This window comes from Cynocephalus volans, chromosome 6 (assembly GCF_027409185.1).
Source record: "Cynocephalus volans isolate mCynVol1 chromosome 6, mCynVol1.pri, whole genome shotgun sequence".
In the NCBI taxonomy this organism is placed as follows: Eukaryota; Metazoa; Chordata; class Mammalia; order Dermoptera; family Cynocephalidae; genus Cynocephalus; species Cynocephalus volans.
In genome coordinates, this window is record NC_084465.1 from 52,161,954 (window position 1) to 52,185,884 (window position 23,931).

At 34.1% G+C, this 23,931-nt stretch overlaps 1 protein-coding gene across 1 annotated transcript in view; it reads left to right on the forward strand.

The window, feature by feature from the left end:
- RSBN1L (round spermatid basic protein 1 like) overlaps positions 1-12,046 on the forward strand; it is a 73,656-nt gene extending 61,610 nt beyond the window's left edge. Inside the window, exons 6-8 of the mRNA XM_063100180.1 lie at positions 3,044-3,211; positions 11,208-11,316; positions 11,399-12,046. Coding sequence (XP_062956250.1) covers positions 3,044-3,211; positions 11,208-11,316; positions 11,399-12,040 — 919 coding nt within the window. The 3' untranslated portion in view covers positions 12,041-12,046. The remainder of the gene's footprint in view (positions 1-3,043; positions 3,212-11,207; positions 11,317-11,398) is intronic.
- The last annotated feature ends 11,885 nt before the right edge of the window (positions 12,047-23,931 follow it).

The following is a 23,931-nucleotide window of genomic DNA, read 5'->3' on the forward strand; positions in this document are numbered from 1 at the left end:
TTGTGTCATTAGATATTAAAAACTACTATAAAGCTTAATCATTGAAATAGGATAGAGTCCAGAAGTAGATCTGAGTATATAGTAAATTTAATACATGAAGTAGATGGGGAAAGGAAGATTTATTTAATGAATAATGCTGGCATAATTGGCAGCTCATCTGAAAGGAGACAAAGGCAGAGCCCCTACATCATACAAGAAATAAGTTAAAGATTTAAACATTACAGATAAAACAGTAAAAATATTAGAATTAAAATTTTAAGCCTGTGAGAGTTCTTCATAAGGAACCCAAAAAATATATAGTGGCAATACTATTTGGGAGAGAAGAGATATCAACAACAAAGTTCAAAACTGTGATAGATTGGACTAAAACTTTCATAACATGTGACAGACAGTTCATATAGAAAGAGCATTTTCAAATTGACAAGAGAAGTGTGAACAACCCAGTAGAAAAATAGACCTTAGGCAGGTAAGTGTATTTTAAAAGAACTATAAGATATTTTTACTCATTATATTGGCAAAATTATTAATAGAGCAATAATATTACAGACTAGTAGGATGTGAAGAAACAAGTCTTTTGAATTGTTGACAGAAGAGTGAGCTGGCTTAATCATTTTGTGAAAGTAATCTGGCAATAGCTCATAAAATTCCATATAATTCTTTGATCTAGCACCCCTACTTTTGGGAATCCCCCAAATAAAAGCATTAAAGGTAAATATGTAAGAATATAAGTTGTACCATTGTTTGTGGTGAGAAAAAAATTAAAACGTCTAAATGCCCACCAACAGGGGAATAGTTGAATGTTTCAGACATTCTTATTAAAGAGTATGGTGAGATAGTTAAAATAGTTTTTTATGTCTTTTGACCTGGAGGGATATCCATGACTCTTGAATAAAATGTACAGTAATGTGTCTAGTATGATTTTATTTTTATGAAAATAAATACAAAAACCCATGGGTAAATGTATATTTATGTGATTACAGAAAAAGGTGTGAAAAAATGTACAGTAGGTTAACATTGGTGGGAATGGAGGGGGTGATGCTGAGGGATATAATAGCTTTTCTTTAGATACCTAAAGGTGGTTTTACTGGTTATAGTGATTATTAATTAAGAAAGAAAAAAAAAGTCATTGAATAAACTATAGATTTCATGACAGCAGGGACTATGTTAGGCTTGTTACTAATATGTAGCACCTAAAAATAGTGTCTGGTGCTTAATACTTATTGGATGAATGAAATTTTACAAGTTAACTTATAAGTTGGTAGTAAGTGGTAAAACTGATGCCATTCTTAGTGGTTCTTAACTTTTTTTTAGGATTTATAGATCATTTTGAGAATCTGAAAGTCTCTTCCCAGAACAATGCAGATATACATAAACATTTAGATATAATTTAGGTGGTCCATCAGCCCCTTGAGGAACTTCCATGCACCTCAGGGTTTATAACCCATGGTATGTGTGATGATTTCATATCAAGTTATAGTCTGACCAACTAATAACAACACTGTGCCAGGCACTGTGCTAAGTGCTGTGTATGTCTTAATTCATTACAATGTAGTGTTAATGAGACCAAACTTGTGGACCTGAAAGCCTGTTAGCTTTCCACACAAAGCAACATCATCATCTAGCTTTCTGACACATGTAGAACATTAATCACAAGGAGCAAAAAAGTATATTATAGCATCATTTTTGTGTGTGTGTGTGTGTGTGTGTAATAAGACCAATGCAGGGGTGCATAAAGAGCAATAAGTAGTAGGGATTAAGAGTGGGAAATTAGAGAACTAATAAGGAAGAGTGACCTCTAGGAGGGTAGACTAGGGTGAGGGGGACAATGCAGAGTTCTCTCTGGAAGCAACAGAAAAACCATAGAGGAAGATAAGTAAGATGTTGACTCCTAGCCAGAGAAGTGTTTCTCAGTTTTCCCCTTCTACAGCAAAATTGGAGAGGTTTCTGCAATGAGTGAGGCTAAGTAGGCAGCAGCTTCTGTATGTATATGGATTCTAGAAGGTGAGCAGTGGAAGAGAGGGTCAGTGGGAGATGGCTGTCTTCCAAGACAGAGCTAAGGTTTTCCTTTCTACCTCCAATAAACCATGCATGTTTTGTGGAAGCACTTATTACCTGTTTTCTTGCCAATTTACTTATTTTTGTCCTCTCACTAGAATATAAACTCCTATGAGAGTAGGGATCTTATCTGTCTTATTCACTACTGTCTCATTCATTAGCCCCAATGCCTAAATGGTACCTGGCATATAGCATGTGCCCTATAAATATTGAATTAATGCATTTAAAAAAGTTGCCTATTTGTTCCAGATAAATAACTTGTGTTAGCTAAGTGATCTAAGTATGGGCATGGTCCCACACAGATTAGATCCAAACACCAGGTAAAGATTCTGGTATAGGGAAACCCACATAAACCACACCATTTGTTATTTAGTTTCTTATCCAAGTTTGCAGTTGTGAAGAAATGTATACTTGGGGCCAGCCCGTGGCTCACTCGGCAGAGTGCGGTGCTGATAACACCAAGGCCACGGGTTCGGATCCCATATAGGGATGGCCGGTTCGCTCACTGGGTGAGCCTGGTGCTGACAACACCAAGCCAAGGGTTAAGATCCCCTTACCGGTCATCTTTTAAAAAAAAAAAAAAAAAAAAAGAAAAAGAAATGTATACTTGGATGCATATACAACTGCCACTTTTGTGAAGGGTATATTAGAAAAATGAGGGAGCTGGCCAGCTAGCTCAGTTGCTGAGAGCACAGTGTTGTAACATCAAGATCAAGGGTTTGTATCCTCATACTGGCTAGCTGTTAAAAAAAAAAAAAAAAAAAAAAAAGGAAAAAGAAAAATGAGGGGATTGTATGTGTGTTTTTGTTTGTTCTTGCTCATTTTAAAAATAGAACTTCATTTGATAGTAGGTGATTATATATTTCCTTTTATCTGAATTATGTGATTATTGACTGTTTGATGTCAAGTAAGCCTCAATATATCAATATAAATGTTTCATGACAAGTAAGCCTCAGTATATAAATGTAATTTTTTTTTATAAAAACAGAACTACCAATGAAATAAAAAACCTTCAGTACCTACCTCGAACCAGTGAGCCCCGTGAGATGCTTTTTGAAGACAGGACAAGAGCCCATGCAGATCATATAGGACAAGGTTTTGAGCGACAGACTACAGCTGCTGTTGGAGTGTTGAAGGCTGTGCACTGTGGAGAGTGGTATATATACTACTGCTACTTTAATGACAGGCTTTTTTTGGCTTCTAAAAGTTTTCTTGGAAAGTTTCTTAGTAATTTCTCCTTACGTTGGGAAAAAAGTTTCATTTTTTTCATCCAGTATTTGGATATACTCATTGTATAATTGCACTAAAGAAGATTTTAAATTGCTATAATGTAATTTTAGTCATTTGGGTTGACTGAAGTAATTAACTTCATTTTCTAAGTGACTTGAGGTGAAAAGAATTAAGGTAAAAGGAAAACTAAGGTTAACTTGATGCTTTCTGTATGGCTGTTTACAAATGTCATCTCATTTAATTTTCTCAACTACTTTTTGACCCATATTTATCACACAGGAAACTGAGGCTCAGGGCTGTCATATAACATCTTTCCAGTCATATATTTATTACATGATAGTGCTGAGACTGATTTCAGACTTGACTGCAGACTCTTGTGTTTTTCCTTTCTTCTGTTCTACTTTGCTGCCCCTTTTCTGAGATTTGGTATCTGTTTATTAAGTATTTGTTTGCCTTTCTTTGTTTTTCCCAGCATTGCTTACAAGTTTTACGTTGAATTTTTGATAGTTTAAAAAATGGATTATTCTTTTAAATATACTTATGGTGTCATCCCATACATGTAGTAACTTTTCATTTATTAAGTTGATAAAACACATATAACAAAGCTATAATTATACTGTAAGGTAAGTTTTCTCAGATTTTTTTTCTCACATCTCAAGATCATTGGGTATGATTTTTGTTTTTCAAATTGAGTATTGTTTGGGTATGAAACATGAGTTGGTGTTTTAGTCCATTTTGTGTTGCTATGACAGAAATACTGGAGACTGGGTAATTTATAAAGGAAAGAGGTTTGTTTGACTTACGATTCTGGGACAGCTGCATCTGGCATGAGCCTCAGGCTGCTTCTGCTCATGGCAGAAAAGCGGCAGGTAGCCAGCAGGTACAAGCAGATCACATGGCAAGAGGAAGCAAGAGAGAGAGGCAAGAAAGAGAGAGAAAGTGCCAGGGTCTTTTTAAAGCAACGAGCTCTGGAGCTCTCGCAGGAACTAATAAAGCAAGAATTCACTCATTAATCCCCCCTCCCCCAGGGAGAGCATTAACCCATTCATGAGGGATCCGCCCCCATGACTCAATCAGTTTCCAACACTGCCACATTGGATATCAAATTTCCACATGAGTTTTGGAGGGGACAACACATCCAAACTCCATCAGTTGGAATATGCTATTTTGCATATTAAAGCACTTGAATTAGATATTAAATAAGCAAGAAACTTTTCTAAGTAAAAATAAACCATTTTAAATTCTGAAAATATAAAATGTCATATTGTTGTATAGTTTTTTAAGGTTTAATGAAAAATGTATCCTGTATTTTATTCATAAGGAAATGTTATTTTCATGGGCTGTATTAGTACCAGATTGACCCTTTGTTAAAAAGGGAAAATTTATAATGATATTTTATAAATATTAAGTTGGGGAGAAGGCCATTGTAAACTGACCTTCTTTCTTAAAATAAATGAAGCTTTATCAATCTCAGTATACAAAGTAGTAATACTGAACTAACCATAAGAGATCCTTAGGAAAACAATATTAATAGTTTGTAATTCAATAACAATCTATAATTGAGTTATATTTAAGTGGTAATTTTAAAATGTTCATGGTTGTTCTCATATAGTTTCTATACTCTTCCTATAATCGAGTTTAAAATATTAATTTTAGTGTACTGCTATACCATCCTGAAAGTGCCTGATCTCATCTAAAATATTAATTTTGTCAAAGACTAAAGGCAAATTTGCTTCTGTGGAAATCATTATAAATTTCTCTTTTAAATTAACGTGGTTTTTCTTGAATGTTTGGTATAATGGACTTCAGAGTGGCATTAAGATTTACTTAGGATAAAATCTGATTTATAAATAGTATTCAATAAAGTCAGCCACATATTTAGATTTCCTCTCGGAGAGAAATATTTCCACTTCAGAAAGCCTCAGCCCTTTGTTTAAATCTCCTTTAAGCTTCTTTAAATTATTGTTGGTATATGCTCTCTCTTCTACTTTATATGTGACTTGAGATTATAGATTGTGTCCTGTCCTTCACAGGCCCACCATAAGTCCCAATAAATATTTGTTGAATAAAAAAATGACTTGTGAATTTACAATTTGTGAATTAAAGTACAGTTTCACAGTGAAAAGGACTCACCAAACTATCAAATATATCAGATGACCAGATTAAAAGATTTGTTTGAAACAGATTTTGGAATGAGATATTGCTAGCTGTGAGTTTTCTTACTATTACAAAATACAATTTGCTTCCTATATCAGTGCTACTTTAATCTCTTAACACTAAATATGGCAAGAAAGTAATTTTTTTAGTGTTATAGGAGGGCTTTCGGACTCTGATGCCAATGTGGCCTATAATCCTTTTATTATTATTCCTTGATGTTAATTTAAGCTATATTAAGGAAGTTGTTGCCTTTCTCTTTTTCCTTATCTTAGTGTTTTGAGTTTTTCTCATTTTCTCAAGACATTAGGTCTTAGGGTCTTAGATTCTTGATTTTATCTTAGAGCCAGGCTTAACACTAACTTAAAAGAAAAGATTGGGATTGATTTAGACTACAAAGAAATGTCCAGCTAGATAGGGACAAGGCTTGTGAATTATTGATCAAATTGTATAACTCTTTAGGCATTAAAGACAAGATTTACATAGATTTATATATTTGAGGTTTCTTCTTTGAAATCCAGTTTAAAAAAAATTAACTTTATTGAAGTATAATTTATATTCAGGAAAACACACACTGATTTTAAGTGTACAGTTTGATGGTTTTTTTTGTTTTTTTTTTTGTCTTTTTCGTGACCGGCACTCAGCCAGTGAGTGTACCGGCCATTCCTATATAGGATTCCAACCCGCGGGGAGAGTGTCGCCGCGCTCCCAGCGCCGCACTCTCCCGAGTGCGCCACGGGCTCGGCCCCAGTTTGATGTTTTTGACATGTATAAAGCCATGTTACTGTTACCACAGCTAAGATACAGAACTTTACCCTCATACTTCTTGACAGTTAATAACCCCTGTCCTTTCCTGTGCTCCATTAATCTACTTTTTATCCTTCTAGGTTAGTTTTGTCTAGTCTAGGATCTCATGTAAATAGAATCTTACACGTGCCTGACTTTTTTCACTCAGCATGACATTTTTGAAATTCATCTATATTATTACATGTATTAGCAGTTCTTTCCTTTTTATTACTGAGTAGTACATTATTTTATGGATTTATCACATTTGGCTTATCCATTTGCCTGATGATGGATATTTCAGTTGTTTTCAGTTTTGAGTTTTTATGAATAAAGCTGTTATGGACATTCACTTACAAGTTTTTGTGTGGACATATGATTTTATTTTCAGTAAATACATAGAAATGTAATTATAGGGTGTTAGGGTAAGGCAAAATAATAGTACACAGAGAAAATTTTAAACCTATAAAACTAGTACTAGAATTAATACTCAAATTTGTCAAAGTCACAGGATAAGAGACCAAAAGAGGAAAGTGAATTGTATTTCACAACATTTACAAGCAACAAACATTTGGAAAATGAATTAAAAAGGCATGTCCAATAGCATTAAAAAACCATGAAATGCTTGGAGATAAGTTAAAAAAAATACACAAGACCTGTACTGAAAACTAATATTCTGTCGAGAAAAATTAATGAAGACTTACATAAATGTAATATACTTTTTTTATGAATTGAAAGACTCAATATCATTAATAGTTTTTTTCCAAATACTCTATAAATTAACTCAATCCTAATCAAAATCCCACTAGGTTTTCTTGTAGAAATACAAAGGACCTAGTATAGGCAAGACAATGTTGGGGGGGAAAAGAACAATGTTGAAGGATTTTGCACTGTCCTTTTATAGCCTACTGTGAAGCTACAATAATTAAGACAGGGTGGTATTGGTATAAAGTAAGACTTACAGATCAATGGAATAGAAGAGTTTACAGAAATAAACCCATCATTGATTTTTGACAAAGGTGCCAAGATAAGTAAATGGAGAAAGGAGTCTTTTTTCAAGAAGTAGTGCTGTGACAACAGGGGTATCACATGCAAAAACAAAAAATAAGAACAAACCTTGACCCATTTTATACCATACAAAAAAATTCTCAAAGGGGTCATAGAACTAAATGAAACCATTAAAACTATAAAACTTCTAGGAGGAAATATAAGAGAAAATTTTGCATTGGGCAAAGATTTCATGAATCATAAAATAAAACTGATAAACTTGGACTTCATCAAAACTAAAACTGTCTGTTCTTCAAATGATACTGTTAAGATAATGAAAAGGCAAGACACAGATTAAAAATGCATGTTACAGACAAGTAATATGCATCTGACTTATATCCACATATAAAGAACTCTTACAATTCAGAAATAAGAAAACGACCCAACTAAAACTGGGCAAAAGACTTCAACAGACATTTTACAAGAGAAGATATACAAATGCCCAATAAGCACATTAAAAGATGTTCAATATGGGCCGGCCCCGTGGCTCACTCGGGAGAGTGCGGTGCTGATGGCGCTGACGCTGCGGGTTCAGATCCTATACAGGGATGGCCAGTGCACTCACTGGCTGAGCGTGGTGTGGACAACCCAAGCCAAGGGTTACGATCCCCTTACCAGTCAAAAAAAAAAAAGATCAATATAATTGCACCATAAGGGAAATGCAAATTGAAACAATGAGGTAACATTACATGCCCTCTCAAATAGCTAAAAAAACAATAAAAAAAAAGACAGTAGCAAAATCTAACCAGGATGTGTATTAACCAGAACTTTCATATACTGCTGTGGGAACTATAGAAAAATTAGATTAAAAATTAAATTGTCTTAAAATTAGACATACCTAAGAACCTGTAATTCTTTAATTCTATTGCTTTTTCTGGGATTAATTCTATTGCTTTTTTTTTTTTTTGGCTATTCTGTATTAACGTGCTATGATATGTTATATAATATTTGGTATATACATGATATATGGTCTATATGATACATGCCATATAGAATATATACCACATGTAATCATGTATATATCATATATATTACATATACATACCTTGCAATTCTGTATATGCAATCATATATATGATCATATACATATCATATCTATATCATGTATATGATATATATACATGCTATATATGATATAACATGATATAATGGGTGTGATAAAATATATGATACTATGTTATATATAGTGCTGGATTCTATTTGCTAATATTGGTAATGATTTTTGTTTATGTTAATAAGTGTTGCCAAAGTATTAATTTTATCGATCTTTTCTAACAGCTGTTTATTTCATTGATTATTTTCTTATTTTTCTTTTCTGGTTTTCATTTTCTTTTTGAAGAAAAGGATTTGCTCATTTACTAATTTAAGTTGGAGGCTTAGATGATTGATTTGAGACCTTTCTTCTCTAAGTATTTAAAACTGAATTTCTGAGCACTAATTTAGGTACATTTCACAAATTTTATAATGCATTTTTATTATTATTCAGTAGAAGATATTTCTGATTTCTCATTCGATTTCGCTTTTATCCCATGAATTATTGAGAAGAAGAATGTTTAGTTTCCAATGTTTGAGGATTTTTCCAGATTTTTTTTCTTGGTGTTTTTGATTTCTAACTTAATTCCCTTGTGGTCAGAGAACATACTCTGTATGATTTTAGTTCTTCTTAATTTCTTGTGGGTTGTTTTATGGATTGTCTTGATGAAAGTTCTATGTCCACTTAAAAGAATGTATATTTTACTGTTGTTTGTGGTATAGTACTCTAAGAATGCCAAGTAAATCAACTTTGTTGATAGTATGGGTCAAGTCTTCTGTGCCCTTCTTGATTTTTAATCTACTTGTTAATCTCCAACTCTAACATTGGATTTATTTCTCCTTTCAGTTTTCCAGTTTTTGTTCCATGTATTTTTTCCTTTCTAACAGCTTTATTGAGATATAATTCACATATCATACAATTCATCCATTTACAGTGCATGATTCGATGGTTTTTAGTACATTCACAGAGTTGCACCAACATCACCACAGTTATAGAATATTTTTATCACCTCAAAAAGAAATCCTTTAACTGTCACCTTACCCCCAATCCCCAATCCTCCATCCTTCCCCATCCTAAGCAACCAGTAATCTCTTTTCTGTTTGTCTATTCTAAACATTTCATATGTATGGAATCACATAATATGTGCTCTGTTGTGATAAACTTCTTTCACTTGGCATAGTGTCTTAAAGGCTGTTTCATGTATTTTGAAGTCCTGTTATTAAGTGACTACACATTTAGAATTATTACTTCTTGATGATGAATTGAGCCCTTTAACATTATAAAATGACCTTCTTATCCTTGGTAATATTTCTTTCCTGAAGTCTGGGTCTGATGTTAATATACTCACTCCAGCTTTCTTATGATTTGTATTTGCATGTTATATCTTGTCTCATTATTTTTCTTTTAACCTATCTGTGTGTATATATTATTGCACGTAGATATATTATTGCTTTTTATTTTTTAATCCAGAGATAATCGCTGACTTTTAATTTGAGTATTTAGACCATTTATATTTAATGTAACAATCAGTAGATTTGGATTTAAATTTACCGTCTTGCTCTTTTCCATTTGCCTCTTCTATTCTTCATTCCTTTCTCCCTCTTGTCATTTTTAGCATTCCATTTTACCTCCACTGTTTGCTTACTAGCTATAGCTCTGTGACTGATTGATTTGCTCCAAACTTATCACAGTCTATCTTCAAATAATATTGCGCCTCATTATATTATGTGTAAGGACCTTTTAACAGTATACTTCTACTTATTTACCCCTCCTCCCCCTCCATTTCTGGCCTTTGTGTGAATTGTTATCCTATATTTTATTTTACATATGTCATAAACCCTATAGAATGTTATGACTTTTGCTTTAAGGAATTATTTCTAAAGAGATTTTTAAAATAAGAATAAAATATCTTTTATATTTATTATTATGTGTGCTCTGTATTCCTTTGTATAGGTCTAATTATCATTTTCCTTCAGCCTGAAGAAGTTCCTTTAATATTCTTTGTTATGCTGGTATTCTGGTGACATATTCTCTCAGCTTTTGTCTAAAAATGTTTTTATTTTACACTTTTGAAGGATAGTTTTGGTGAATGTAGAATTCTAAATTGACTTTTTCTTTTGATACTTTAAAGATGGTCTGTTCTCTTCTGGCTTGCATTGTCTTTCATGAGAATTCTGCAATCATCCTTCACCTTCTTTCCCTGTATATAATATAATGTATGATTTTTAATTTTCTTTTTATCACCGGTTTTCAGAAATTTGATTAAGATTTGCCTTGGTATGATTTTCTTTGTATTTATGTGGCTTGGAATTTCATTCCAAAATCCATATTTAAGAACCTTTGGTAAAAATGTATTTGTATATTTTTAATTAATTGAAGGAATTGGGATTTTTTTAGAGTTATATTTAAAGACACTAATAACCCCAGTGAACACCAATAGTTTATTTTATTAGTACTTTTCTAATGAATGTTTCTTAACTTATTAGGAGTTATTTAAGGGTTTTATGCCTCAGTGCAGATCTATGTATCTGATATGGAAAGAAAATATTCCCTTTTCCCCTCATACTTCTAATTTTATGAAGTATTGATATTAACTTTAAGACAAAACACTTAGTTTTTTGGGATTTGTATAATTTACTGATTTAAATCATCTTAATATTTCAAAATCTTGTGACAAATAGCTACAATAAAATGAAGTGAGCTGTTTTTAGTCTGTGGTTAGGTTGAAACTAATGGTGTCAGCCCTTTCCTAAATATGTAAAGTGGTTTTCCAATTATAATTTAATTTATTTATAAGATAGTACTTTGGTATTGATCATAAACTATTTTTCCTTTGAATTTAATAAGAACTTAACAGAGTGAAACATAAAAGGCAGATTCTTCATTATCTCATTTTGTTTTTTAGGCCTGATCAACCCCGAATAACCAAAGATGTAATTTGTTTTCATGCTGAAGATTTCTTAGAAGTAGTTCAACGAATGCAGTTAGATTTACATGAACCTCCACTGTCCCAGGTATATTTTAAACAATTATTGTCTTTAGTTTAGTTTTTATGGTGGAAAAGACTTATTAGTATTCCTTGTTTCTTTTTTTTAGTGTGTCCAGTGGGTTGATGATGCAAAACTTAATCAACTGAGGAGGGAAGGCATTCGCTATGCCAGGATTCAGCTGTATGATAATGACATTTATTTTATTCCAAGGAATGTTGTTCATCAGTTCAAGACAGTTTCAGCTGTATGTAGTTTAGCATGGCACGTTCGGCTCAAATTATATCACTCAGAGGAGGACAATTCTCAGAATACAGCCACTCATGAAACAGGCACATCACCAGATTCCACATCAACAGTTCTTGGACCTCACACTGACAACATGATTTGTGCTGTAAGCAAAACCTCCTTGGATTCTGCGTTTTCAGACAAACTTCACTCTAAATACGAATCACAGCAGATTAAACATGAACCTATTGTATCTGTAAGAATCAAAGAAGAACCTGTGAATGTTAATATTCCTGAAAAGATTAGAGTATCAAATAATATGGATGGCAAGAATGTTAAAGCAAAATTGGATCATGTTCAGTTTACAGAATTTAAGATTGATGTGGATTCTAAATCTGAAAATAGCAACAAAGACTTAAAGGAAGAATTGTGCCCTGGAAGTCTCATAAGTCTAGTTGATACAAGGCAACATAGTTCAGTACATTCAAATCAAGATAGAAAAGATGATGACATTTTGTGCTAAATTTGTACATACCATTTAAAATTCTTCTTTTTTAAAAAAAATTTAATAATGTAATAAATATTCATGAATTCTGAAAGCAAGCCAAGGACTTGCTCCCAGACGAAATATAGTTTATGTAGCTTTGTAACATTCCTCAGTGCCTGTCCATAACTGTGAAGTATCAAGCACTTAGGGCCAGATGCACTGTAAACATTGCAGGTTTAAACATAAAGGAGTCTTCAAAAAAATCATTTGAGCGGGAGTTGTAGGTTTTAGGATAGAGCTGACACTAATATATGTATATATAATTTTTTTTTTTTTTTTTTTTGTAATATGAGCCAGGATTCTTTTTGACAATTTAAGGCTTTTCCATAGGTATTATTTATATCAAAAAAAATTTTTTTTTTCATTTTAAATGTGTCAGCACTGTAGTGTAAATAGGTTTTAAAAAATCTTTTTAGTGTGATTTATACTGAAATGTGAGCCACTTGATAAAGGTTCATAATAATATGTTTTCTGTTGGGTTTGCAAAGACAAACTGACAATTTAGTTAAGTCATTTGTTTGGTATATAATGATTCTCTGATGGTATATCCATTTAGAATGGTAATGGAGTGCAAATGTATGTATTCATATCTAGTAAATATTTAAATTCCCTACACTGTGCAAGCATTTTTAAACACCAAGATTCAGTTATGAAAGCATATATGTGTGTGTGTGTGTGTATGTATGAGAATGTATATATGTAATATCATATTTTGCATAATTTCTTAAGTTGCTGAATAAGATGAGTATGTGAAATTTCTTAGCCCTACTTCCTGGAATACATTTTAAAATATTTATATTCAACATTAAGAAAGCAGTTTAGGTAATAGAAACAGTTTTAGAAAGTTGGTGAAATAAGGTATGTTAATGATACCTAACTCTTCTAACTAATGAAGTTATGTGGCCAGATTACATAGCCCTAACATAAATTTTCTTTGTTGTGTATGGAATGATAAGCTTAGAAAATTTTCTTAGTAATAAGCACCTGTATTATACTTAATAGTAGCTGAGTAAAAAAATTTTTAGTTACAGAAAAATTAGTTGTAATTAAAATCCTTTTTTACATTTTTCTTGAAGAATGGGAGAAAAATATGGCAAATACAAAATTGTAAAATAAGGGCAATGATGAGTCAACTGCCATATGCAGAGACATAGCTAACAAAATACTATGTGGTACCTCATTTTTCTCAGGATCCCCTCCTTACCCTAGCAAGGCAAACAACTGGGAATGCTTCCTTTTCAAAAGAAGCTGTAGAAAGTAAATTGAGGTAGGAAATGGGATTGCCAGTGCCTAACTAAAGATAAATAAAACAAATCTCTTTAATGGTGGACTTCAGCACTATTTCAGACTGCTTCCACTACTGTTATTAAAAGTCAAAAGTTTTTGATGTATGTGTTGATGTAAGGAACTCCACTCATTACAAATCCTTTTTTTTTTTTATTTTGGTATTCTGATCCCATACTTTTAACTGGGGTTCTTTGTGCTACATTTTGGGCTACTGTTGCTATTTCCATTTCGGTGGTTTCTGTTCTGGCCTCATATGTGATACACTTTGAAACTGCTCATGTTTCTGGTTAGGGAGAAGCCAATTAGAAAGAGGCATTTCACGAGAACAAATAAAAATTAACTGCAGTAATATTGTCAGTTCTAGGCTCCAGTTTATTAATTAAAAGGTTGGCAAATATTGTAGGAAATCTTGATGGTTTGTGGGAAATCAGTATGTTTGCAACAAAGGAAGTTTCATGGCATAGGGAAGACATAAATCATGATAATGTAAATAGGGATTTTGTTATGTATGTCATTATCTTATCCTGCTCCCCACCTATTTAATCTTCTGTTTTAAGCTAAATTTATGGATTTGCACCAACCTTTTTGGGAGACAAAAATTAACAAACCAGTATTGAGAAATAAGAAGAGATATGGTTAAAATGTTTCTGTTTTTTCTTTTTTAATTAGTGGGTGATACATTTAATAAGGTATGTTTCATTTTCAGTTTTTCAGTAGCACATACATAGATGCTTTGAGGTCAGACTGTAAGAAAATGTCTTTAGGATATCCCTCTAAAATATATGAGCCTTAAACTTTTAACTTAAAGGAAAGCATATCTTAAACAACCATGGTGGTTTTGTTTAGGTATAGTTTCCTATATAACCTATAGCCAAACTTATCCATAATTTAAAAGTTTAATTGTTTTGTAAAATGCATGTATCTCTGTGGAGGTGAGGTATAAATCAGAGGGCTCAAAATTTCAGGATACAGCCTTGTTATCACCTTGAATTATGCTTATGTTCCTTGTCTTATGGGTTATAATTTTAAAATCCTCTTCAGATGCAATCTGAGAACTTGTTCACTACCTTTGTTACACACAAAAAATTTCTCTTTTAATGTTGCACATTATATTAATGGTTTCCTAGTTAGTACATTCCAGTTCTTTATCTGAATACAAGTTTTTTTTGCTTTTATTTCCAGTTTCTTGGACCAGAACAATAAAGCACTTACGGTATGTTTTCTATATGGTCCTATACTATATAGAATAAATGTTATGTAAATTATTAGATGGGTATACAGACCATTACATAAAAACTAAGGTACCTCAGTGGTGTCTACTCCAGTGCTTTTTTTCTTTTCTAATTTTGTTATACCCTTTTAGCTATCTAATTAATATATATTCCATACTCAGGTTAGCTGGTTAGCTAGCAAAAGAATTAAGCATTTGTGATATTTAGTTGCAAACTTTACTAAAGCCATATTCATTATCTTCCTTGTCACCAAGGCTGTTGACCTTAAATAAAGATTAAGGTGATCTAGCACAACACTGTGTATGGGTATGTGCATGCATGTGTGTGTTTCTGTGTGTGTAAGTTTGTTGGAAATATTATGTTTGTTTCCACATATATTCATTTTTAATCCATTCTATATCTTTTGGGGGAGGGGGTGCGATGTGGAGGGTAGGAAAGATTTTGTTTCTTAGGTTAAGTCTTTAAGGTTTTTCATTAGTTTTTCTGAGTGTAAAACAGTTTTTTTCCCAAATACTTATTGCAGGTAATAAGATTTTTGTAAATAATAAATTAGCACTGTTTTGGTAAATTTGCGTTGTTATTTTTTGGACAAGTTCATTGTCATGTAAAGGAAATATCTCAAAATTCATTTTACATTTAGCAAAGGTGCAAGATTTGTTTTTGGAGTTTGAGAGGTATTTTTCTTGTCTTCCACCTTTCAATAAATATGAAAATTGATAACCATAATCTATTTACCTTTGTTTTGTAATTATTTTCTTAAATTTGACATTTTAATCTTGTCATCTTTAAGAATTCTTATTTTTCTGTCTTTCACAGAAACCATAAAATCTTGAAAGTGATTACAATCTGAAAATCTTTTTTTCTCTTAAAAAACTATCAAAAGTTGATTTATGCCAACCGAGGAGAAGCATATTGAGGATTACTTTAAACAAGGTCACAAAACTAGTTAGGCATGGGTGCTGGGAATGGCATGGTAAATACCCCCCCCCCCCCTTCACATGACTATTTCTGTCTCAGGAAGGGAAGACAAAAGTGCCATTCTTTTCAAAATACTTTTAGGCTGCTAAAAGTGACATGATGGGTTTTAGGTCTTCATAGTGGTAGACTACTAGCTCTTACTCTTTCTCCCACCTGATGTAACGACTTTGATATGTAAACAATATTTATTGCTTTTAGAATACATTGTTTATTTCATGAAAGATGTATGTTTGATATGTTTGGCACCGAGAGATGAGATAATTAAGAGAATAACTCAGGAGAGCTCTAAGTCCTTTTGTCTTCTGTCCTGGCTTTTCTGTTCAGTTCTTTCTATAACCCACTGTATACTGCAGATGGAAATGATTGCTTTTTAGAATGTCAAGCACACAGAGCCTAAAAGCAGAGGTGTCTTTCCCTTGTAAGTTTATATCATAAACTTATGTTATTATGACATTGTATATCATATCTCTACTTGAAGATCAGGGAAAGGAGGGCCAAACATCTTGCATTTCAAGTTATCTTCCCTTCCAGCTTTTCCTGGACTTCAGAACCAATCGGGGAATGTGAATGAGCTGAGAACAAAATATGGACAAGTAGAATTTATGTTAACTAGAAATTAAAAGTAAAATTTCCTACTTGTATGTTTCATTACTATGATCTGCCTACCAAGAACTGCACTGTTAAAATATGAGAACTCTGGATGCTTCTGTACCTTTTGAAATTTAGAATTTATACATCAGTGTTTTAAAAAAACTGTTAAGTCTATACTTTCCTATAAAGTCCACTGCTATCTACTTAAGACTATTAAATGTGCAGACTTGGAGGAAAGTCAGTATAGTCAAATACTTTGGGTAATACAGTGTTGAAAATTTGTTGGGACAGTTTGATCTCCCTCCCCACAAAAAAGTTTCCTATTTTCTTGAAATTATATATTTTTAACTGAGCCAGATTTTTATGTGAAAAAATATCAAGTCTCTCATCTTTAAAAAAGCCATTTTCTTGAGTCTGGCTTTCGTTAATGTTCTTGTTCGACCTCTCTGCCTAAGTTCTTGAAAATATCTGTCCACCTTCACTTCCTCATCTTCCATTCATTTTTCATCTCACTACATTTTCATTTTAATCCTCACATTTAATCACTCAGCTGAAATGGTTTTCTCAAAGGTCACCTTTAGACTGCCAAATCCAGTGGCCGCACTCCTTAGTACTTCTGTTTAACCCTTGCAGCACTTATCAGTCATTTACTCCTTAAAATTCTTTATGACCTGGTCTTTTTTTTGTTGTTTTTCAGTTTCTTTGGAAGACTTCTTTTTCCTGTCTACCACTACATAAGGCTATCTCCATGGTCTTTCCTTTAGGCCTGTACACTCTCTCCCTTAGCTATCTTCATGACACCATGACTTCAGCCAGCTGCTTTTTCACTTAAGTTCTAATGATCTATATGGTCAAATCTAAATTATTTTCTTCTGCCTTGCTCTCAAGTGTTACTTGTTCCTTTCCTCCCTAATTTGGTTATTGGCTCACTATTTCTCTGCATAGTCATCTCATAGTAATCTGATTTTCCTTTTTCTCCTGTGTCCAATTTATCATGAGATTTTGAGTTGACTTCAGAAATGTTCATAATTCATCTACTCCTCTTGTCACATCAGTCACAATAAGATGTTCATCTCACCTGGACTCTTGAATTAGCCTAAAATGTTCTAAGCTGCCTGCAGTCCTCTGCCCTTCCCTTCATTATTCCAATCCATTCTTTATGTTACCACCAGATTAACCTTCCTAAAATAGATATGATTGTTACTCTTCTGCTTAAAAATATTTCATGGTTGCTGCTTTCCTAAAGAATAAAGTCCAAATGCTTTGCATAGTACTAGAGAGCCTTCATGATATGGCCCATCCTTTCCAGCCTCCTGTACTAACAGTCTCTTCCATTTGATGTGCCCAATTTTCAGCTTTACCAGGTGGCAGTATTTGCCATTTCCTCCATGTACTTTTAAATTCTTTGCCTTTGCTGGGAAAATATATGGAACACAGCATACTGAAAACTTATTTCTCCTTTCAAAACTCCACTTAAACATCATCTCTGTATTGCCTTTACTCATCTCATCTGCTGTCTCCTCACCTGGTAGCTGGTGTAAAATCAGTTCTGCTTCTTGTGTCCCTTTGCTTACACTATTTAATGTACATATTAGTTAAGTATATGATAGACTCTAGCTAAACCATTAGCTAGAAGTTAGGAATTTTTTCTTTATCATTTTGTATGCCCAACACCTAATATATAGTATACTTGGTGTTCAATAAATATTTGAAGGAACAAAAATTGTTCCTTAGGAGTGGGGAAAATAAATTATGTAGGTTTCTATAATCTAAAACGTCAGTCCCTAACTTAAATTTATGTAACTCTAGGATTGTAACAGAAAGAAAAGTGGAGAAAATTAAAACTGCAGGCACCAAGTTTCTATTTTGAACTGCAGTCTTAGGGATCAAGTTTAAGAAGGTAGCTATTAGATATCCTGGCCCCTGGGGCAATTTGGAAAGATTAAGTATTGTGTACGACAAAACTGTAAAATTTACCGAACATTTTTTCTTTCAACTAGTTTTTCTGGAGATACAATGAAGATTATTACAAATTAGAGATAAATTTTAACCATTCCTAAAATGATTGAAATGGTAAATACCCTATAAACAGCATCATAGCCTGAGGCAGAGTTTAACTATTTCTGAGTCGTAATTGGTTAAGATAGTCTGGTTATCAGAGGCATATTGTTTAAGCTTGTGTGGTTCTCCCTACTGGTATTATAAATAAACATTAAAAAATTGAAAATATTGAGGCAAGATGATAACCTGCACTAGTTTTTTAAGTCTACATTCTGTTGCAGGAGTGGAACAGGGACATAAAGGTGGTACATTTTCACAATCCTTCTGTAGAGCCTGTAAAAGACCACTTCACTGGGATGATATTAGACTAACGACATTTTTGGCAGTAAAACTATGCTTCATTAATACAGAATAATACATTTATATAACCTTGAGAATATTACTTCACTTATTCTGTATTCTCTAATCTGTAAATGGGAGGATAATACTTATTCTGTTGATTGGTGGTGAAAATTAAATGACAGAAAATGCCACATGCTTACTAGGCACATTGCTTGGCTTATTAGAGACATTATAAATATTATCTTCTGCTCCTGGAGTTAAAATTAGTCACAAGAATAGAAGAGTCCTGTGGTAGCTCATCTTAATCATTTCACACCTTTCTAATTATCTCATATATATATATTCCTGTCTCTAATTTTGGGCAGAGGGTAGGCATCTGGGAAGAGGAACAAGTTTCATAAGGGGACAGGCAAGGTATGGTGGAGGAAGGTGGACATCAGAAACAAATTTCTTCCTAGTTCACTGTTTTGTGCAGGGCTGGCAGTCCAGAATCATGTCTTGTCACAGACCACCTATTCCTGATATAAGTGAATTGCATTTGTGATTGTAGTGTATAGATGAGAATGGTAGTAAATTGCCTTGTGGTATAATATAATTTGATTGGCTGACCTGAATACAGGGCAGAAAAACTGAGAGTAAAACATTAAAGTGTTAAGGTAGATCCCTCTCATAAAAGCTTTTTAACCCAATGGTATCTTTGCCTAGCATTTGATAACTAGTATCTTTCATTGATGCTTTTTACTTTTTCTTTTTTCCTTCAATAGGAGACATATTTGTGGAAATAGCATTTGGAGTCGAACTCCTCAATTTATCCATAACCATGGGCTAATTTCATTTCATTTCATTTGTCTGTGCTTTAGTTTATCATTATAATGAGGTGGTTTTTCCCCCTCTAGTTTTAACATTGCATAACTCCTGTGCATCTTGAATATTTATGTATAAAGGATGACACCAGTAATACTTTGAGCTCAGAGTGATGGTTTAACTGTGCCAATATGACCAATCAACATTAAAGGATGTTCCTTTGTTAGTTTGTAGCTTATTTCTTAATGCTAAAAGGACTCTGACAATTTTCCTCTCAGTATCGAGAAATAACTGCTTTTCTTAATGACTCAGGTGCATAGTGTTTTGCCTGCCTCTGTATAGCAATTATTCTATTGTTTTCTCTCCTTTGGCTGTTAGTTCTGTTCAACACCAGTTCCTCTTATTTGCTACACTGTGAAAAAGCAAAGTAGAAACCAGATGACCAAATTTGTGAGGTTAGTAACTTTTAAAATTACAGTAAGTTCTAACTCAAGGATAGGTCTCTACTTCTAAAGCTTTGTACAAGTAATTTTCTTGGTGCTGGAAAGCTCTCCATTGGTGGATTTGTGTTCATGTTTCATACAGCCGGCTGGCTGATGCTGCCATATCCAGCCTATGTTCATGAAATGTGACTGAATAAGTTGTGGATCCTTTGAATATCTCTTTTCTCCTTTTCATATTTTCAAGTCTTATAAAAAGTTATTTTGTTCACAAGTTGCTTTTACTCAAAATTTATGATAACAAATCTTTTGCCCAAACCAGATTAAATGTCCATGCTGACCTGGAAAATAATGGCTTCAGTAAGAGCCTTTGATGTTTAAGTTCTTTCTTGGTGCAGTATGTGTTTATCCTTATAAACACCATTAGTAAACATCTGTTATAAAGGAAGTATCCTATAACTGAAAACAAACCTAGGCAAGTATTTTTCTGCAATACTCATTGTTTATGTATTATTCCATTTGTTTTTTCCATCTGTAAGCATAATTTCTTTTTTTTTTTTTTTTTTAATTTATTTATTTATTTATTTTTGTTGTTTTTTTTTGTGACCGGCACTCAGCCAGTGAGTGCACCAGTCATTCCCATATAGGATCCGAACCCGCAGCGGGAGCGTCGCCGCGCTCCCAGCGCCGCACGCTACCAAGTGCGCCACGGGCTGGGCCCATAATTTCTATCTTTAATGTCTTTCATTACTTGTATTCTAACTAATGAGGCTCACACATAAATGATAACCTGTTGTGCTACTTCAAGTGTTTATTTAGTGTGGCAGTATACCAAATTAAGAGTTCTACTTTTGGGGAACCTCTCAGATCCAATTAAAATTGATTGATCCTCATATGTAAATAGGTTGGTTATTTTGTTGCCTTTTACATATAATTCTTACCTAATTATTCTCTTCCTTCCTTGTTGTTAGAAGTGTTTGGTGGAGGAAGAGGCCTGTTCCACCTTTCCTCTTAGCAATCTCATACAGAATTTCTTTTACTTGTTTTATGGCTTAGCTCAGGGGTCAGCAAACTACCACCCACAGGCCATATCTAGCCCACCACCTGTTTTTGTACTGCCTGAGAGGTGAGAATGGTTTTTATAGTTTTAAATGGTTGAAACAAAAATCAGAAGAATGATATTTTGTGATATGTGAAAAATTATATGAAATTTAAATTTTATGTCTATAAATAAAGTTTTATTGGAACACAGCCATGGTCTATGGTTGCTTTCTCTGCCACAAGGGCTGAGTTGAATAGTTGCAACAGAAACCATATGGCTTGCAAATCTTAAATATTTACTATATGGCCATTTATAGAAAAATTTTGCTGACTTCTGGCCTAGCTGATTGTTTGCCAGTGGTACGGTCCCTTCTTTTCCTTTTCCCTGTGAGAAATTATTCTTAGATAATACTTGCATGAACAGTTTTTCCTAAACTATAAAATCCTCCTGGCTGGTTTCTTAGAAGGATGAAAGCTTTCTTCTACTTTGAATTTATTTAATGATAGACTCCAGAGATCAAATTGTTTGCATGTTGGAGGTGAATTAGGAATATCTAATCAAGCCTGGAACATTTAGTTCCCAATATTAACTGTCCTTCTCAGTCCTATGTATAGAAACATATTACCAACTGTAAGACAGGGAAACATTTGCAATTGATCAATGATGAATCTTTTTTTTTTTTTTTCTTAAAAAAAAAAAAAAAAGCCTAGCTCTTTAGTTTCAAATGCCTAACAAGGAGTTCAGCTGTATTAATTTGTGGTGTTGTGGCTGAAATATGTTATCTGTCTTTAAAAGTGAGATACGATATTTTATATGTATATACATATATATATATATATATAGGTTTTTGTCCATAGTTCCTGGCTCATGCTACTCTTCCTTCTCCTAGTCTCCTTTTACCTGCTCCTTTTTCTCACCAAGGAAGGAAATTCTCTGACCTACCTTAGCTTATACCTTCAGGAGGGACCCTGCCCCAAACCTGGGAGGAAGGAATGCAGCACAGAGAAGCCAAGAAGAACCTGAACAAACAGGTCTTGTTGGGTTTCCCCACCCAGTCTCAGTGTTAGATCATACCCTTTTGGTCCAATCATATTTCTACATGGTCATCCATGCTTTAATCATGCCTGTGTAATGAAGCTTCCATAAAAACCCAAGAAAACTGGGTTTGGAGAGCTTCTGGATAGCTGAACAGGTGGAAGTTCCTGGAGGGTGGCACGCCCAGGGAGGGCATGGAAGCTCTGTATCCCTTCACCTATGTCTTGCCCTATACATCTTTTCATCTGTATCCCTTTGTAGTATCCTTTATAATACACTGGTAAACATAAGCACGTGTTTCCCTGAGTTCTGTGAGCTGCTTGAGCAAACTAATTGAACCCAAGGAAGGAGTTGTTGAAACCCAGATTATAGCTGGTTGGTTAAAAGTTCCAGAGGCCTGGACTTGCAACTGGCATCTGAAGAGGGGAGGGGTACTTTTGGGGACTGAGCCCTCAACCTGTGGAATCTGCTATCTCCAGGTAGACAGTGTCAATTAAAGGACACCCAGGTGTTGTCCACTGGAGAATCGCTTGCTAGTGGGGAGAAATCTCCAGACATTTGGTCACAGAAATCAGAAGTTGGTCTTCTGTGTTGATGATTGTGTTGTGAGGGCAGAGGAAAGACTGTGTTTTTCCCACTCACAGATTGGTGTCAGAAGTAGGATTTGATAGAGTGGCCCTGGCTCATGGAAACATGTGGTTTGGGAATAAAAAGGATATATGGGCAGGAAATGAGGAGCCTTTGATTCCTAGGTGGCCACATGGTCACTCATAGTATGGAGTGGCAGCCATGCTGCAATCAGTTACTAATGGTAAAAGTTACCAATGGAATTTAAAGATGGTAGTAGACCCGACTCCTAAAGAGTTGGCTCACTGGATATGCAAGGAAATGCAAAATAATCGATATGCTAAATATACAATCTCTTGGTTATTGTTGTTGGTAATAGCTAAAATGAATGTGAGAGTGCTAGGTTTGGCCTTGAGGATGGGCCAAGCTCAGATATTGGTCTGTCTGAGCTTACACCACTATCTTCAAAGCCACTCACAAAAGGGAAAATTATGCAGGGAAAAGAGAAAGTACCTCTTAGACCTTTGGTCACCAAGAAGGTAGTCAATGTGGAGGAAAGGCAAAACCAAGAATCTATTGAAACTAGAGGGTATAGTGTGAAGGAATTGTCTCATTTTGTGGATCGGTATCATTAGCTCCCTGAGGAACCTTTACTAAAATGGATTGTGAGAATAATTAATTTAGGAGCAATACCTTTGGTTTTAAATGCTACAGAGTGAAAAAATATGTTTGGGTTGATGAAAGACCTACAACTTGCTATGGAGCAATCACAGAAGGCTATAAATGATCCAGACACACAGGAGGTTGGTTATTCCCAAGGGAACAGCCAGCCTGGTGAACTGGATAAAAGCCACTGTAAGGTCTGTTTACCCTGAGAGGGGGGACTGCCCAGCTCCCCCCTATAAATGCCAAGGGCAGCACCCCAGATGAAGCAGCTGATATGCTTCGTGTGCAAGCCATGTGGAACTGGCTTTATGATGATAGGGATATCCACTCACTAAATATGCCCTTTTTCCAGGTTATGGTAAATGCTGTAGTTAAAGTGGCCCCATTTACATGGGCACTCCATATAAACTTACTGCTGCAAAATAAAAAAACTGGGAAGCCTTATCAAATTTGTTCTTCCAGCTTCTGCTCAGGGTCTTACAGATACTAACAAAAATATCAGAATAATTAACAAGAGAATGGTGAAAGGCAGAGAGTCAAAGAACTCATCCCAGGAGGGTGGAAATTTTTAAAGTTATTAAGAAATAAGGTGAATAAAGAAAACATTGATAGGGGTAAAACTAAGAGGAGAAAGAAAGGGGAGGTTTATGGAACTCATCCTAGCAGGGTAGAAATCTTCAGACGGTTATTAAGAAATGGAATGAGTGTTTTTCCCATTCACAGAACTATACCAAGATGCTATAATAAAGCAAACTTCTGTATTAGCAGCCAGAAATCACTTTGTTAGATCTCTTTAAAACAGAACAAAATACCACTTTAGATTTCTCCCAGAGCTAAAAGTGAGGGCTGCATAGGGTAAGAATAATCATCCTGCTTTAGGGG